The following is a 19,784-nucleotide window of genomic DNA, read 5'->3' as shown; positions in this document are numbered from 1 at the left end:
TGTGCATGTGTCTGTAAGTGCGCATGTGTCTGTAAGTATGCATGTGTATGTAAGTACGCATGTGTCTGTAAGTGTTCATGTGTCTGTAAGGAAGCATGTGTCTGTAAGGACGCGTGTGTTTTTAACTACGCATGTGTCTGTAAGTGTGCATGTGTCTGTAATTGTGCATGTGACTGTAAGTGTGCATGTGACTGTAAGTGTGCATGTGACTGTAAGTGTGCATGTGTCTGTAAGTGCGCATGTGTCTGTAAGTACACATGTTTCTGTAAGTGTGCATGTGTCTGTAAGTGCGCATGTGTCTGTAAGTATGCATGTGTATGTAAGTATGCATGTGTCTGTAAGTACGCATGTGTCTGTAAGTGTTCATGTGTTTGTAAGTACGCGTGTGTCTGTAAGTACACATGTTTTTGTAGGTACGTATGTGTCTGTAAGTACGCGTGTGTCTGTAAGTGTGCATGTGTCTGTAAGTAGGCATTTTTCTGTAAGTGTGCATGTGTCTGTAAGTATGCATAAATTCTGGGGATTTACACATTTTTGGGCCGATTTCATGCAAATTTGCATGCATATGCTTCACACGTTCCGCGAGGCTCTGAAAATATTTACTTTCAAAAGTTTGTCTAGTTTCTGAGAACGAGCCTTCTAAACACCCACCCATTAGAAACCTGATTGAAAATGGCAAAAAAATTTTGTCGTCAGACATATAGCTATTGGGAAGTAAAGTTTAGCCAATTTCCCAAAATTATGCTTTGAAAGCAAAATGTCTAAGAAAGACAATTGCAGAATTAAATACTATTAGTTATGTTTAGTTCTCAGTTCATGAATTAATTTCCTCAGGCTTACATGAGACGCACGCCGCAGGAGACGAATATGGTACAAAGGTTACAAGCGGGGAATTGGGGCATCTAGGCGAGGTATTAAGGTGAAAAGATAGAACTATTGTCACAAGTCATTCTCTAGATCTCTTAAGATATACTTGTAAAATAAACCTATTACATAGATAATGCGCTCACTCGCATTTCACAATGCTCACAGCTTGTGTGTCATAATTGAGTATTGCCTTTGCATCTCTGCATTCTTAAATTAATCTCAGCAACTTATAGCCCAAAAATAGAAAACCGGTAAAATGCGGACAGCTGGAATGATCGTTGCGTGCCTTCATTAGAAGCAACTCGTGCATGACTTCATAGATAGATGTCTATCAAGTTTCTGGGCACAAACTGAGACAGTCACTTACATCCTGTTGTACTTTAAATATTTGCCAGTTAACTAAATCTTGGCTTATTTCGATTAGCTAATACAAAGCCTAAAAACTCTAGAGATCTCAAAAGAGGTAAATTAGTTATACTAATCGACAAACAAGCTTTACTTAATACTTAACATAGTCCACAGAGGTTGTTCGGTTTTAATGTTTATTGCTAAAACCAAGAAACATGCTATAGACTATAAATTTGTTAAAATTATGTGATTCGCTAAGTTTGCTAGCTTGTCACTGAAGACCAAAATATTTGCTTCTTTGCAGCTTTTTACTAACGCTTTCTGCTATTCCTCCATAGCTACATAATGAACGTCACACAAAATTATTAAGTAAATGAGTGCTACAGGGAAGATGCCATAGTTTGCAATAACCAAAAAAGACTGAGTAGAAAAAATGTGGATAATGCAAATCAATAAATTACCATTTGCATATGTGTTTTCTTCAAGCATTTTTGTTGAACTTACTAAAAATATTTAGTTCTATTTTTATCAATAACTATCAAAGGGTTTGCTTAATCTTTTGTAAAATACAAAATATACAATCAAAATTTTATTTTTCGGTTATGAATTATTTAAAAATAGTCAAAATTTTGTCTGCCTTTGACTCTCTTGAGTTGCAAGTAACTACTAGTTGCACCTTCTTTCAAAACAATAATCAGAAAAAGTTGTTTCCTGACATATTTTTGCTGTATTATTTGTGTAAGAGCGGGTCTGATCAAAATTAGAGATGTCAAAACGTAGCAAATTTTGCATATTAAATTTTAAAAATTTGCATATCTCCTTATCCGTGGGTGTCACTTTGAGTAGCTGTAGTCTAGTGATATATAATGCTTCGCTTACAAACAGCAAGCTAGAGTTCAATTCCTGGAAAAGGCAGCTTGTGGTGACTAAAGTAACATCCAACCTTAAATTGCTCTCTGCAACTGGACATGTCTCCAGGCATTGAGATTCCCTTGCTATTAGACTCAGAAATCTCTAGCCAAGATCATGGAGTAATTGTTTAAGCAACAATGCTCTTACAAACTCACACAACCTCTGCTAGAGCTAAGCAAGCATACTTGACCTTCTAGAAATTGCTTATAAATATAATGTGTTTTATAAAATACATTAGATAAAAAATAATATTGTATTGTTAAAAATAATATTATATTAATAAAAAAGTTATTATATTGTAAATATTATTGAATTATAAACGTATTTTAAGATATTTTACAAATATTGTATGATGAAAATTATAAAATGTAATATATCATATTTCAAATATAATGTGATAAATCTTCAAGGGATTGCGCGCACAGGTGTGACTCTTGCTTGTCATGTCAGGCTGTCATCTCACATTTGCTGACAGATCTAAAAGCTAACCTGCTGTTCTAGGTAGATGCAAGCATCAACAAGGGAAAGGATCTCTCCTTGAACACGGTTGAGCTGAAACTGGCAGCTGATCCACTCTCGTATGTAGCCTTTGGTGCCATGGAGTATCAGCTATATAACTATGGCACGAGAAACAGCCTTTCTGAGGAAGAGGTATGTAGCAGCAGACACGCAATCTAAACAATGAACTGACAAGTTGTTCGCTGATATATCATTTCTACAAAAACCATGAAACAGTGTATAATCACTGCTACAACACAGTTCAAATTTTTAAAAATTCATTCAGGCATATACCTTCTGAGATTTATAGTTCAGGGATAGTGTCTATACTGCAAACACATTATTTCCCTCTGCTGTGTAAATGCATTTGCTAGGTAGATATTAAACCTTTTTCAATATTTTTTGTTCATAGCTATTTCAACCAAAATTTTATTTAATGCTTTCGACAGGCCAGTGAAAGTGTACATATTCAGTTGATCATCGGCATGTTGTATATCATAACAGCCATTAGCCTAGGAGTTTTTTGACAAGGGCTAGCATGTGTCTGTAGCAAAATAGAATATGATTGTGGAGACTTTTTGTTGGAAATATCGCATGTGCTCTAGGCTGATGGAATCACGTGTCAAGCAAACTTGTTTTAATTTGTGATTGGCTTATAGCAAACACAAATTCAAATGTAACTTTTAGCTATGTTTTACGTAATTTCTCGAGTCCTTTTTTAACTTTATATAAATTTTATTTAAAACTGATGTGAATAACCACAATAGCAGTTTCAATGTGAAATTTTTACACCATTTGTGGTAGTTAAACATTTTAGATATTTAATTCAATGTCTCAAAAAATATTTGATTTTTAAAACAAAAAACCACAAAAAAGACTTCCTTTGAAATTTAAATATTTTCATAAAATTCGTTTGATGGAAAACGTTAAAAAGATCAGTTTATAAATCTCAAAATCCAAGCAGCCTTTGTTATTATACCAGAATCTGTCATCATCGAGTGCAAAGAATCTGTCGAGGCATAAAACCTCCGTTAAACTCTAAAACAAAAGTTGGTAAAACTGAATTTCTCAGTTTTTAAACCATGCTATTCTATAAAAGCTAGAATTGAAAGTCATGGAGTGATTAACTTTATTACAGTTTATTAGTTTAAACTAAAAGAGGTTGTGTATGTGTGATCCCTCAAAAATTGATTATGACGGCTGCTTCATTTACTGCAAGCAGAGAGTTTGCTTGTTTTTAAGAGGACTGTTGTACAAACAGTAGCTCTATGATCTTGGCTGGACATGTTTAAGTCTAGTGGCAAGGGAATCTTGATGACTAAAAAATGAACAGTTGCAGATAACCATTTATGGTTAGATGTCGTTCCTGTTACTACCAATGGCCTCCTTAGGAATTGAACCCCTTTGGTTCTAGACCAACAGGCCATGGCCGCTACCCTACTTCTCCAATGATCTTCTCCAATGATCTCCAACCTACATGTACATACGTTGGTTTGTCACTGTTAATAACTGAAGCATGATTGTAAACCCCTTTATTCTTTACACAAGCGCATCACTGTTTGCTTTCGCCAACTGCTCAATACAAAGAAGTTAAGAATGCTTTAATTCTTTACAATACATGTATTATAATAATAATATTGTAAATAACATATAATCCCACGACCACACGAGCGGAGCGGAAGTGTGGGAGTTTTATGATAAATGCATGCGCACACAACTTACGAAAATTATTCATCAACAATGAGACGAACCCTCGTCAAGAAATTTCATCAAAAAATTTAAGCATCGGAATTTAAAGTCGTTAAAGTATAATAACGATACAAAACACATTTAAACCTATTTAAATATGTTACCAAGTCTTTGTAAACCAACGATAATATCTTAAAACTTACCCATCTGATCGGATTATACACAAATAGACAGATTAATTTGAACGTAAATTGCCACAAAAAGCTTGAAAAGCTCGGTTTAATAAAAGTTAAGACCGAAAATTGAAACGCCAATAAAGCCGTGCGACCGATTGTAGAACTATTTAGCAGTGCGCATTTCACGATAAAACCGTGCTCATTTCATCAGTCTATGGCATTTCTCACTTGTAATCGAATTTATTCGAAGGTTTCTGTAATAAACGTAGACCGTTTGAGGCGTAGACCGATTTATAGGTACGAAATTGTGGTACACAGTTTATCAGCCTGTGTTTTTTGTCCAATCACCGAAGGTTTCATTATTTGAAACGTTAACCGAAATTCTTTACAACTTATGTACAAGCTAGGGCCGAACTACAACGCCCCTTCATGACGAGAACATTTTTTATTTTGCTACAGTTTTATACGCGTGAATACTCTTATTCGCTTTCTGTTAAAGATCGCTTATCAAAACCATTCCACATTCAACGCAACCAACTTTCAAATTGTGTATAGTACACAGTAGCTTGCCATTTTACTTCTAATTTTGCATTTCAGAGTTATAATAAACATATTTCTTTATTGTTGTTGAATTACATACATTACAGTAAATTAGGCCTACAGCTTTATAACACTTTAATAACAGCTTTTATTTTGCTGCAGTTTGCAGAAATCTTCGAGACGCATGAACGCTCATAGGTTTTCTATTATTGCTGTATTACTATATTAACAATATTGGTTATTTTAATAATATCAGTGCATTTTACTTATAATATTGGCCAACATTGCATTTCTCCTATTGCAAGGGAGAGATATAAACGTGTAATATTTTCCTTTCATTGTTGTTGTTTGTCATGACCAAACACTTTTTAAATAAATTTTCTAAAAACCTATATAAATACCACTTCTCGATATTGCTACCTATTACGTTTTGAAATGTAATCAAAATTGTGTATTGTTTTTTCTATTATTACTATATTAATAAAATTGATTATTCTAAGAATATCAGTGCATTTTACTTCTAATATTGGCCAATATTGCATTTCTCCTATTGCAGGGGGAAAATATAAACATCTTTTCCATTCATTATTGCTTATTGTTGTATATAATAACACCCACACCCAGTACATTACAGCTACCATTGCAGTTATCCTATTGCACTGCAGAGCCATTTGATTGCTAATGTTGCATTTCTCAACCATCAGTACCCTTTATTTTTTTGCCAGTATCTCTGGCCATCTCTTTGGTCGTGGGCTGTATGACAGTGGAATTTCTAGTTTTATATATATTATTATTTATATAAAAAATTATATATTATATAATTTATATATTATATATATACTTATATAATTTTATGTATATATAAAACTAGCTGTACCACCCGACGTTGCCCGAGTAATAAAAAGATCTTTGGACAGAAATTTGATTTGTATTTAACATATAACAACATTTCTCATTCTTACTTTCAAACTACATATCATGAGAGAAGTGTTTTGTGTAGTTGAAATAAATTAAGAGAAAATTAAAAACAGCTGTAAAGGTTTTAAAACTTTGTCAAACAACTGTACCTTTCAAGCTAGTAGCCTGGCATATTGCCAATAGAAAATTCCACTATGCTAGTTAATAAGGTTAGGCTTCCAATGACGGTAAGCTATGACTTTGCGTCTGCATTGTTGTCCAGCTCCGCTGTTCTAATAATAGCTATAGCTGGAAAATCAACAGGCATACTTTGAGAAATATATATATAGGTTATATTATTTTTCCTATTTTGTAATAATAATAATATAAAATTTTATGTAATAACCTTTGTTATTATATAAAATTCCGCTTATCTAAAAAGGTGCTCAACTCGAACAACTGATGCTATTCTAATAATTAGGAGGTAATTTACTATAATAAAACTTGAATGAGAACTAAGCTCAAAAGTCAATAAATTCTTAGTTTTATGTTCAGGCTTTTTTACTTTCTTGAACAAAATGATTTCTCTGAACAGATCATCTCTACTGAAGACATCTAAAAGCTGTATCACAGCTGGCGTGAGTTGAACCTGTGCATATCTTTGAGCTTTCCGTACTGAGTTAGAAGTTAGTTTGAGAAACTTGAAAACTCTTGTCTGTCACCCAATGAGCTGAAATATGAGTATCAAATTTATTTTTGCATCTCTGGTTTTTCTTTTATACCAAATGAACATTTTTAAAGGTTGTTTTAGTGTATTAAATTAAATACGTGTATTGCAAAAATATAAATTTATCATACAATGTTGTAGAGTCAGTGAAAAACTCAGCAGCCCTGAAAATTTGCTACAGTAAAAGCTGTGTTTGTCTGCCTGTTTTTCTGAAGCCACACATACAGCTTTGAGAAAAACTATTGGTTCCAACAGGGTTTGAACTCACAACTTCCGGCTTAGCTGCCCAGTGCAATAATTGAGCACCTTCCCACATTTGGGAATAAAGGTGCGAATAGTTATTACACCTAAATATCTCTCATGGTGCACCAGACTACTTGGGTAAAATGGTAGAGTTCAACTCATGTAAGATGTCTTTGGCACAAGATTCTAACCAACCCAGCTGGTCTACTGTCAGGCGTGGTCCAGTCTATGCGGTGTGTTGTCAACACCTACTTGTATAGTTGGTATAAAGTTTTTTTGGATTTCAAACTTGCTGCATATGACGTTTTAACCTAAGCAACTGCTGATGCTGATACAAGTAGGCAAGAGTTCAAGACATATCATGTTATATCTGCTGTAAAAAGAATTATGTAGCCAGTATCGATTGCGACAGGTGATGTCATCGAAGAGTTGGCATACGCACATGAGATGCCTTTTGTGATGAACAGCCTTATAAATTGGCTATATAATCTTCACTCATCTGATAAGGGGTCAAAATATATGTTCAAAAATGTTGTTTTAAAGTTCTGTCAGTGAATCTGGCCTTGAGTTCAAGGATGTATCAGTATCTATTGCCTGATGAGGCCCCTTCTAAAAACATCTGTTATCTGATGGGGTCCCCTGTAAGAACGTCTGTTACCTTATGGGGCCCCTTTTAAGAACATATATTACCTGATGGGGCCCCTTGTAAGAACATCTGTTACCTGATGGGGCCTCTTATAAGAACATATATTGCCTGATGGGGCCCCTTGTAAGAACATCTGTAATCTGAGGAAGCCTCTTGTAAGAAAATATGCTACCTGATGAAGCTCCTTGTAAGAACATCTGTTACCTGATGGGGCCCCTTGTAAGAACATGTGTTACCTGATGGGGCCTTTTTTATACTTGAACAATAGACATAGTGCTGAATAGTATGCCTCAGCTATAAAGTTCTTTTACTAGTTCTAATGGCGGTTCATTGTCACAACTTTATTTATAGCGGTGCCAGAGTGTTTGAAATTACACAACAATGCAACTGAATTCAATATCATTCCAAATACTCAAGCGAATTTAAGCTAAAAAATTAGCATTAGTTTTTGTCAAGCGAGATTGAGCCATAATGTATGCTTGGTACATTATCAGCTTGATATGAAGACTGAAAAAAAACTCTAACACAGTTATAAAATTTATTCGTAAAAGAGACTGTATCAGTGTAAATGATGTAAAATCGAGAAAGATTGAAAATAAATACGTTAGTTGAACAAGTTACAATCAGTGATGTAAGCCCTTTATCTTTATGCCATGGTAGGCTGTCAAAATCAAACCGAAGGCGCCCCTGTGAGTCAAATTATGATTTTTCAGTCTTTTTTGAACTTATGTTAAGAACTACAATATTCTTCCCAGTTGCCAGATGCACCCAAAAAATGGAAACTTAGGAGCAGTGTTGAATTTTGTAAATATAAAACAAAAGATAGCTGTAATAGAATGGCTGTAATAAAAGTTTGCTCAGAACTACAAACGTCATAAATTTAGAGTTACATGTATTCTTTAAATGCTGTGTTTCTTTGGTTAAATTATAATTTGGTTGTCGTGACTGTATTGTGTTTAGTATATTGGAGTTATTTGCTCTCATTCGAAGCATTTATTGCAGGCGAATATTTTAATTAGTTTGCGTTGTTGAGGCTTTGAGGCAATTGATCTTGCCTTTTACTTTTGGCTCCATTGCCTTTAATAAATATTCTAATGTATTAATAATCCCACATCTGCTACATCAAGATATTACAGTGTCTTTTGCAGACAGAAATTTTTTTGCTGTAAATTCTTAGATGGAAATCTGGTGATAAAAGAGTGACGTGGTAAATACTCTATAGCAGACTCATGTACAAATCCAATAAAAACTTTTTAACACTTGTCATCTAATGTAGGTTAGAAGACATTAAAACGTTAATAAGAATATCTGGCATTGGTATGCATGGCTTATCCACTTCTGATGAATCTAAACATACATGTAATTATGTTATTGTGTGCTCCTATTTACACCTAACCAAGCCAAAAACTATCGTAAATCTCCTACAATTTTGAGTGGTGTGCGAGTAGAATTTGAAGTCTTCAAATGTATCCCACTAGCGTATCCCAGAGTTCAAAAACACCCTAACAGAATAAACAGCATTTCATGTGATTATTTATATGCACAGGTGATTACTGAGCTATACACGTATGATGGGCATGCCAATTCCAGTGTCTATTACACATGGGAAAAGAATGGACAATATGCAGGGTCTATATCTCAGTCTATGAGGTCATTTGGACACGATGCCAACTCAACCTTCTTTGTATGTATACGGCAGCAAACGACGCTTCTCTAGATGGTGATGCTTGAAGTTTTGATCCTTCATAGAATATTTTCGATGAATGGAAATTGCAAAATTATACGCAAAAAGTATACCCTCAAAAGAATCTTTGTCTCACAACGCCATTTGAGAAAGAGTTCTGAAAAGGGTAAAGCAGTCATAAACATTTTAACAAGCATGACCAATAGTGAGCTTGTTGTAAAGGCCACCAGTAATTCCTGTTTGACTCAGCTTTATGAAATAAGTGTAATTTTAAGGAGATTTGAGTTTAGACCAAAGTTTTAAAACCGTTTTGATAATAATGTTTTCAACATAAATAGTTTCAAAAAAGAGGAATATAAATTGTGGATTAAATTACCAGAATGGATTACTAACAAGATCAAACGTGCTTGGTTGCTTGTTAGTTAATAGGCCTTCCTTGGTTTGGCACCAAAATAGCTATAAGAATTTATCAAACTTGGCTACCTAGGATTTCCACTGCCTCTGTAGAAATCTTTCTTCAATTATTTTTTCAGAGAAGCTGTAACTTCTGCAGAAGATGCAGAAGAGTGCGGTGAATTGTTGAGCTGTAGAAGCAAGTACATGATTTGTTTATTTTGAGTTTAATCTCCTAAAAATTTTCAATTTATCCTTGGCTGCTACCACAACGCTTGTTCAAGATAGTTGTCAGAAATTAGATGCTCTTTATTGATATTTTTTTTCATTGTAACAGCCATGCTAACTCTTGTATTAAATTTTACACAGTTTGTTAAAAGCACTCTCAATTCCAAAATATTCAGGTATTTGTGGTTTCTTATTTTATCTTGGCACCAGAACATAGTTATTTCTTTATTTCTTTTCTTGTTTAGCTTTTAAAAGAAATTGATTTTACTCAACTGATTCTTTTTTGAACCACCATTATATAGAATAAAAATAAAGAAACTATATTTCTTTCTTTAAATAACTGTCAACTTAACCATAGTAAAAATAAACACCTGACTTATCTTGGCTTATCACAAAATAGAAAATAGTGAAGGATACTCAAAAGTTTGTAGAACACCTACGTTGAACAACTTTAAGGTTACAGAACAGATGTTAGAGCCTCCTAACAGACTGATTATAACATTTACAAGTTAAAAACTTATGTAGCTAGAGTCAGACTTGTGAAGCTGCAGTTTTGGCTGTTCTGTTACAAACATTAGAAAAATCATTTGTTCCATCATCAATAATTAGTGCTGGTTAACGATTTGAGTGCATTCGCAGGAGAAAACAACTCTTAAATTGAATACATAGTGATGGTAGACATCGAACAGCTCTATCAATAATAAAGACTACAGACAGAAAAGCATGAAGTGGATGTCGATAAAGCTTGTAAGGTGTGAATGGCACTTTTTAGAAACAGTTTTACAGAAGGGTTGTATTGAAAAATCTGAGCCTATCGATTAAAAATTTCCGAATTACAGGCTATTCGTTAGTAACTGATGCAACTTATGCCATTTACCATCTTATAGCTTATTAACGCACAATCCTCAAATTAAACTACATTCAATCATTTAAAACTGTATTTTAAGTACTTATAGACTTTTATAGTTTGCATGAATACAAATTTGTTTGATCCAATTGTTAAAAACACATCATACAACAAAAAATTCACTCATTCATGCATTGTTTTTCTAATTCCAGTATTCAGGTTTATACATATTCACAGACGCCAATGTATCAGCGGTCTACACCCACTGTAACAGGACTAAAGGAGAATTCCCTTGCATGGATGGAATGACTTGTTATAACCAACAAGATATCTGCAACGGAAGAGCAGAATGTGCTGCTGACCACCGAGATGAGATGGGCTGTGGTAAGACTGATATAATTTAGATCAGCTTCTAACTATAACACGGTCTGAAAAAGCTGTGTTTATTCTTTCTTATATTAACGGTAAAAGAAGACAGCTCTCACGAAGATGAAAAGCATGAGGTTGGATTAAGGTACTTTGTACATATGAACTGTTTTTAAACAGCAAACTCACACAACAAAAAAGGGAATACGACAAACCTTGTTTTTTTGTATGAGCAGTTCTGGGAAGACTGACTGTGATATCTGCTAAGCCGAGGCTGTGTGTGTGCGTGTGTGCGTGCGTGTGCGCGCGTGTGCGCGTGTGTGCGCGCGTGCGTGTGTGCGTGTGTGTGCGTGCCTGTGTGCGCGCATGTGTCTGTGTTTTAGGAGCATTGTTGCACAAATAATGTTTCTATGATTTTAGCCGGACACGTCCGAGTCTAGTGGCAAGAGAGTCTTGATGACTGCAGGCTTGCCCAGTTATAGAGAGTAATTTAAGGTTGTCCTTATCACCATGTGTGGCCTTTTTTGGGAATTGAACCCCAACCTATTGCTTGCAAGTGCTTGCAGGTGCTTGCCTATTGCTTGCAGGTGAGGCATTCTAGACCATTAGTCTAATGCTGCCCCAACTTGCAACCATGGCTTACTGCTCTCACCAGTTTTTCAATACCACTTAAAGTGCTCTCAAGTTACAACTAGTTCGCATTTTTGATCACATTTGATAACTTCAGTCACAAACATTAGCCATTGGCTACTTTTATGTGTCAACATGTGAATCGACCCCAAACCAGAGGATAATTCTGATTTTTTCTATCACATTGATCAAGCAGGCAGGCATTACTGATTTGTTCGAGTTTCTTTGTCACTAACCCATAACTTGAAAGATGATTCCTAACACTAACAACATACACCTTATCTTCATCTACAATGATATCTACATAGCTTGTGCCTTTTGCAACCTTGGATGATCTATTGACAACACCTTAGTGAGTACTTTTGACTTGATTTTCGAAGCTATGTTTAGGCCAAAATATATTCTTGTCATTACATAGAGATTTTCCTTGCACCAGACTGCTTAGAACTTCAGGAGCTCATTATTAATATATTGCTGCCAATACGCCTTCTTTAGGTATAGCATACAACGGTTTGAGTCCAGCACATCTACGGGCCTCACACAAAGCTTTTCTCGACAAACAGCTACATATATGCTCATGAATTCATGTGCTAATTCAACTCTGCCATAGTCTAACACAGGCCTTTCTTTCCTCTCCTCACTTGGCTGAAAAGCAGCCAGCATGGGTGTAGCTGATCTCACCTCCCAATGTTATGACTTTTCATACTCAACTCACCTGCAACACCCAATTCATGACTCAGCCTCCTTTTCATAATCTGACTTATACTCGTTGCTAATCTCATACTTGCCACACTGATTTTTCAGAACAGTCTCCCTTATTTCCTATTTTCAAGAAACTTTCAATGCTTGCTAACAAAATATGTGCTAAAATCAGTATCATCAACTTCCAAATTTGAACTCAAAGAAACACCAGCAGCCACGACAAAGGAAAGTTTCAAACCTTGATTTACACTTCCAATAGGAGTAATACTCAAATGGCTCATGGAGATACCTCCTAAATTTGTTGTTGCATTTATACCCACAATAGCAGATGATCCACAAACCGATGATGGCTAAACAAGGCAATGACATTTCACAGAGCCACTCCCTGTCTGTATGAACAGATCAACTTCACATTCATGGACAGTAGTTTTTCCCATCCAACATTTGTACAATATGTAGCACAGAGTTATGTTTAGCACCTAAGGTGCCAACAACTTGTGACGTCACTACTGTGCACTGATACACTGTATCAACCAAAGATCGACAAGGAATATCAATCACATAAATTGTTGTCACGGTTAATTGTGCCTACTATGTTACATTACCTGCTACTGCTTATAAGCTGTTTTAAATCTTGATCGAATGTGTAGCATAAGAAGTAAAAAATGTTTTTCAACAATATGTTTCAGATGTGCTTCGAGTTTTCAAATATTTGAATTATGTATTGGCTAAACACACACAGAAGTAAAAACTGTAACACTGGTACCAATCAAACATTCGTTGGTATTTGCGACTAATTGTGCAGATCGTTATTACGCCTGACAATCTTTTCGGATTCACCAGACTGCTAGGCTATTAGTTTACTTTAATCCCTTTAACTAAGATTAACAACTTACACGTAAGTCTCATTCTAGAGAATTAATAAAAACTTTTGAATTTGTTTTATCCGTTCAAGTATTAAGCATTTTATATTTATCAAAGAATTTAAGCAAATATTGTAAAATATAACGAGAAGATATTTTGTTAGTTTTAATTTAGTATACTAATGTTACCATTTTATATAAATAAGGTTTGAAAATAAGCCTTATTACAAAGCTCCCAAATAGACGCACTCCTGATAATGTACATATTATCAATTTAAGAGTTTAACAAGACTCGGTCTCTAATCTTTCACGATGATGTGTACTGGAGGACGAGGAAAATAAGAAGCAACTCGGCTAACCCAGGTTTTATGTGGGGAGAGCAGTATGTAAAACCTGATGGCATGCTGCAGCTACAATTTCCTGTCTGGAACTACCCGAGTTCTTGGGTGGTAACAGCTATTGCTATGAGCAGGAAGTATGGCCTTGCTATTCTCAAGGAGCCTGTCTTAGTAAGTCTTTGGAAAAGATAGTAAATCTTTTTAGGTTTTAGTAAATTTTATTAAGTCTTAGCAAGTCTTAGTAAATCTTACTGAATCTTAGTAAGTCTTAGTAAATCTTACTGAATCTTAGTAAGTCTTAGTAAATCTTAGTAAGTCTTAGTAAATCTTACTAAATCTTAGCAAGTCTTAGTAAATCTTAGTAAATCTTGATAACTTTTAGTGAGTCTTAGTAAATTTTAGTATATTTTAGTAAGTCATAGCAAGGGTTAGTAAGTTTCATAAAAGATAGTAAATGTTAATAAGTCTTAGTAAATCTTAGTAAATCTTAATAAATTTTAGTAAGTCTTAGTAAATCTTAGTAAGTCTTATTACGTTTTAGTCTTAGCAAGTTAATGTCTTAGCAAGTTGTACCAAATCTTAACAAGTCTTAGTAGGTCATAGTAAGTCATAGTAAGTCTTACTAAGTTTGGGATTATTTGAAATTTGAGATCTCATACAAATGATAGATGCTAGTTAACAGAAATCAACTACATTATTCATGTATTAATAGTTTTGACTATGCATTGTATTGTGAACTTCAAGTTTCAAGTCTCTATTTTATGTGATTTCATTTTTGTGTTCATGAAACTACATGGCAATACTTTTTTACTTATTTCATTTTATTTTTTGCTGCTATATGTGAAAAATATTTTCTGTAAAAATTATTATGGACTGCCCAAAAAAAGTATATGCCTTGTATATACATGTGCTAGCAGAATGTTTGGCGTTGCATGGGCATTAAAAATCAGCTTATAAACAGTGGGAAGTAATGTAGTTGCCTGCCAACTTGCCATTAGCCTGGCACATTGCCACTGGCTAATTTGAGTAAGCTAGTATTGCCCACCATAAAAATAAGAGCCGTGATAGCAAGCATAAAATGATGTTGCGCCATTATGTTTTCAAGAAACATCTATACATTTTTGCTTGAAAAAACAGCAGGTTGTTCCATCAAGAAAATTGAAAAGACAACAGTAAATTTAGGTATTACCCTTAGCTTACATTAGAAATACTGTATCTAATCCAAGTGAGTCTAATTTTCCATAGAAACCATTGGCATAAATTTTGCTAAAATATTTTTCTTACTTTATGATTTTTTAAACCTTCTTGCCAATATATTATTAAGCTAGTAATATTAGTTTTAGTTGCACTTAACAAGGAAAACTATGCTTTCATATTGCTGCAAGGAATACAAATATTTAAATAAGCTTTGCAAGATGGCACCGAAAACTTGTTTAAAATGTTGAATAAGTTTGCTGTAATAATCTTCAGTAATCTTTGATGATATTTCATAATGACCTTTTATAGTAGCCTTTTGTGATGATGTTTGATGATGACCTATGATCATAACCTTCCATGATGATCTTTTTTGCTAAACAAAAATAATATAACTCTAACTTTTCTTTTCCTGAAGTTTAAAAAGGTTCTGCCTCAATTTTTAAAACTCAACATTTCAGTCTAGGAGTCTAGTCTAGTCTCTTGAGCTGAAGTGCTCTAATTGTCGATTAGCAATTAATTGTTTAACCAATAACAAACCAGTTAATCTTATTTAGATTATAGAATAGAGGTATTTAGATCCGTAATCGGATACTTACCACCTACGTTATCACCACTTACCACCTACATTATCTCACTTCTAGTAGGTTAATAATCAAATTACTACTGTGATGTGATAGTTCCGCCTTTTATTGTGAAATTTAACTAGAATTTGGTACTTTTTAGTTTGATGGAACACGACCCCTCTTTATCCGAGTTGAGGCACCTGGAAGCATAAAACTTTATGAGCACCTGTCTCTGTCAATCGTCGTGTTTAATAGGTGGCATGAGGCACAGGACGTTCTCATTGTAATGAAAAAGAGTCTTGATTATGACCCGGTTTACTGGGATAAGCAAGATCACGCTGCTTATGTTGGAAGAGGAGAGAACCAGGTATGTTTAGGCTTGTTTGTTGCTAATAATTTATATATATCAACTCGATGAATACCCGGCGCTGCACGGGTAGTAAAAAAAAGATTTTGCCAAAAGAATTTATTTTTAATCAACATATACATTTGTTCAAGATTTGAAACAGCTTATGAACAGTGGCAGGTAATGTAAGCCTACTCGTCATTGGCTAAGTTTCTTTACCCAATGAATTTGAGTAGCTAGTAACTTAAGCTAGTCTAAATCTTTGCTACAATAAGAGCCGTGAGGCCAGCTTGTAACCGCTATGTAACGCATCAGGATCTCCCATGCAATCAATCATGATTATCAAGCATTCTAGCAGTAACTAATAGTATTTTTGTAAATGATTCAAGCGTGCGTGTTTTAACCGGTGTAATGAGTAGAACCAAAATTATTCTATTTTGTAGCAGTTTAGCCACTTGGCCTAAAGGATAGCAAAACTGTATGCAGACGTGAAGGTTCTGAGTTCAAATCCAATGTGAAGCAAGTTTTTCATTTCTAAAACTACCTGATGACAAACAACAAATACTGAGATGTATATATATACATATATATATATATATATATATATATATATATATATATATATATATATATATATATATATATATATATATATATATATATATATATATATAGACAGACTGGCTTGAACACTCTGAAATCTAATCTTGCATATACAAGCAGGTCCCTTGATCCTAGACAGGATTAATGACATTCCGCCAACTGTGCAATCACTTAAAATACCACAATTTGTTTTTACCTGAATATCATTTTGAAGCTCCAAGCTTGTAGAACTCAATGAAAAAAAAACAGAAATCAAGTAGAGTAAATAGTTTTTTCACACTCTTCAAAGAAATGATATTTTAGAGATAACTGAAGAAATATGATGATTGCAGTACCCCAAGTCTGATAGAGTGTGTATATTTATTATAAATAGAAAAAAACATACTTTCAGTATAAAGCTCTTGTTTGTGAAAAGACAAAGCTTTTTAGCTTTTTCTATTTTTTATCCTTCATTACCAAGAATCTTAATCAGTATGTCATTAGAAAGAAATGTTCTGTCAACAGACATTTTTCTTTGATTAGTCGTTTAGAAATACTTGTGGTATTTTGGCTGCATTTTAAGAACTACTGAGCCAATCAACTTGAAAGTTGGAAATTATACCGAAAAATTATTATGCATAAAGGGACTTAAATTTCGTGATTGCATGTAAACTAGAAGCGCACAAAAGTCAAAGCGAATTTGAGCAGTTAACTATAATCAGGTCTATGATCGGATGGGAAAACAATACCCCGAGTTGTGTTGGGCCCAGGCTTTGAAATATTAACATCTACCTCTAAGTATCATGTTTTGTAAAAACATAAAAGATCATGGTTCTCTTTCACATCCTATAACCACGACTGCTCTTGGTAGGTTCAGCATTGATTTACCTTGCTTTCTATTGGGTGTTTTTATTGAGACACCATTTCTAGCTAGCTGGCCTTTGGCTCGCAGAGGAGTTCCTCTGCTTTTGTCAGGCTTTGTTTTTAGTCCTGCAAGAACTCAACATTTTTTAGCTAGTTAGTTAAAAAAATACCTCTTCATCCACGCTGAAGCACAGATTGGGAAACTGGTTTAATTGCAAATGACCCGACTTAGCACAGAAGCAATTCTGGCAATTCAGCAATGTAATTCTTCCTAACACCACCAATGGTCCTTATGCAACTCAAACTACAAATTTCTCAATCATAGGCCAGGGCCCTACTACTGAACCACGATTGCACTAATTTCACACTATGTGTAAAATTAGTGCACACTTTGCACAATTAGTGCAAAATTTTACACATAGTGCAATAAAGTGGTCAAAAAAGGCGGTGGCTCTATTGCTCATTTAAAACTAGAGTAAGCTGGTACCAACACTTCTCAAAAAAAGTCATTCACATAAAAAGATCATTTGTTACTTCTACAAAAACAGCTAACTTTAATAGCGTTTAGTAACCGTTGATTTTTGTATCACAAACAAAACTAAAAATTACCACTGAAATTTATTTTCTAATTTTATATGATATTATCATATAATATTATTATATCATATTCTTACTCCATGTAAATACGTATTCCTGTTTTACTAATACACAGTTTATAGTACTCTGTTGTAATGTTACAAGCATCGATAAAGCCTCTGTCCAATTTCAGATACTTGTGTCCACACTACCAAACACAGAAAGACAAATTTACGTGCCTATAACCTTCAACAAAGCTGGTACAATAGAGGTAACCATAGAGGCGATGAGCTCTGTTGGCTATTACAAGCACACAAGAAAAATCAAAGTTACAGTAAGTTTATTTAGATTTCCCATAATCTTAATCTTCTACATATATAAATTTCAGTGTTTGTTTGTCTTTTTGTTTTTATTTCTGTGTCCAGTTACAGCGATTAAAATATAGCTATAAAAAATCTTTATCGCACTAGATTTGGACTTGCGACAATTGCAATCACAGGTTTGCAAACAAGCTATCTACAAGGCTAGGCCATTGATTTTTATTTTATTTATGATATCCTTATCGTGATTGCAGGTTACAAGCTGAATGGGAATGCTCTTTTTATTATTAGTTAATATTACATTTTGCATTTTTGTATTTGCTTTTTAAATTTTTAAAAGCGTTTTTAAAATTTGTTACTTACTTTTTTAATTCGTAATTTTCAAATGTGACGTTTCAATTTCAAATGTCACACGATCAAGTTTAACTTCCAGTTCATCCTTATGGCTATTGCTATAAAAATGAAATTTAAGCTTTCTCAAGTGGACTGTAGTATTATCGCCAACGGAAACTTCATCTGCATTCTCTTTCAGTTCGGTCTGACAAAGTAGCAAACAAAAACCGTCCGATATCTAATTTTCGAGATACACAGTATCGGGAAGTACCAATATTGTCATATTCAAGGTTTTGATGGATAGCTTCTGTTGCAACAGTAACCTTTTTGTACACTCCTTTCTATGTACATTACATTAATTCAACATATTCATGATTTTAGTTTGTTTTCTCAGTTCCTAATAATTGTATCAGTATCAAATCATTTTTCATCGTAAACATTTTAACAAAGCAGACTATCTACCCATTACTTTTTTGTGATTTCTTTTCATCAACAAAATTAGTTAAACAAAAGAAAAAAGCTGGAAGAGTGATGAAGCCCATAATACGCAATAGCATAGCTAGTTGTAGCGTTGGGCTTGTCGTCATCAAGTAATCATATCAGTTTTTATGGGTAATTAGGTTTCATTCAACTGTTAAAAGATGCAACTTAAGTTCTTTTTGAAATTGGCCACCTTGTCTACGCTTCTACTAGTCTTAGGGAGTTGACTCCAAAAAATGGCCTTTTGGTAATCCATCCTGCGATGGCTTGCCCAGGAAGAAGATTGTGGGAGATTTAGACAGGAATTTGAGAATCGGGGTTGATATATTGTATGAGAGATGTAACTAGAATAAAATTTGTGATGGGCTGAAATTATAACGCGGTATGAATATAGTGAACTAATAGGTAGTATGGATGATGATTTGAAAAGAGGCTTGGTGTGGGTGAGGCGAGGTTTTTTTTTAATGGTCCTCATCATGCGTTTTTGAAGTGTTATTAGAATTGTAAGATGGGTGGGAGGTGCATTGCCCCATGCCTCAATGCAATATGAAAGTTTGGAATTAACCATGGAATTGTATAATAAAAGCAGAGGTTTGTTGGGTAAATATTCAGATGTGCGGTAGAGTAAGCCTGATAAGGGTCTCATTTGATTTAGTAAATATTTGATGTGTTTTTTCCAAGTGAGATTAGAATCAATGAAAATACTTAAGAATTTAGTGTGATCTGATTGGTTTGTTGAGTAATGATAATTCTTGGTAATAATGATAATTAATTAATAATGATTCTTGGTAATGGTTGTATATTTGAACAGCTTTATAGTTGTTTTACTTTTTTCTTAATTTACATAAACTGCCCAAAACCCTTTTATCATGATATAAAGTTTAAAAGTTAGAATGGTAAATGTTGTATTCGTTACATATAAGCCAATG

General features: G+C 34.1%; 1 protein-coding gene across 1 annotated transcript in view; it reads left to right on the top strand.

Moving 5' to 3' along the window:
- The window catches only part of LOC137402794 (CD109 antigen-like), a 46,711-nt gene that overhangs the window by 15,085 nt on the left and 11,842 nt on the right, over positions 1 to 19,784 (top strand). Inside the window, exons 13-19 of the mRNA XM_068089300.1 lie at positions 835 to 911; positions 2,629 to 2,778; positions 9,090 to 9,227; positions 10,908 to 11,079; positions 13,536 to 13,765; positions 15,515 to 15,721; positions 17,916 to 18,056. Of these exons, the coding sequence (XP_067945401.1) occupies positions 835 to 911; positions 2,629 to 2,778; positions 9,090 to 9,227; positions 10,908 to 11,079; positions 13,536 to 13,765; positions 15,515 to 15,721; positions 17,916 to 18,056 (1,115 nt within the window). The remainder of the gene's footprint in view (positions 1 to 834; positions 912 to 2,628; positions 2,779 to 9,089; positions 9,228 to 10,907; positions 11,080 to 13,535; positions 13,766 to 15,514; positions 15,722 to 17,915; positions 18,057 to 19,784) is intronic.

This window comes from Watersipora subatra, chromosome 8, assembly GCF_963576615.1.
Source record: "Watersipora subatra chromosome 8, tzWatSuba1.1, whole genome shotgun sequence".
NCBI lineage: Eukaryota > Metazoa > Bryozoa > Gymnolaemata > Cheilostomatida > Watersiporidae > Watersipora > Watersipora subatra.
The sequence above is the reverse complement of the archived record's forward strand: the minus strand, read 5'-3'. Positions and strand labels throughout refer to the sequence as shown.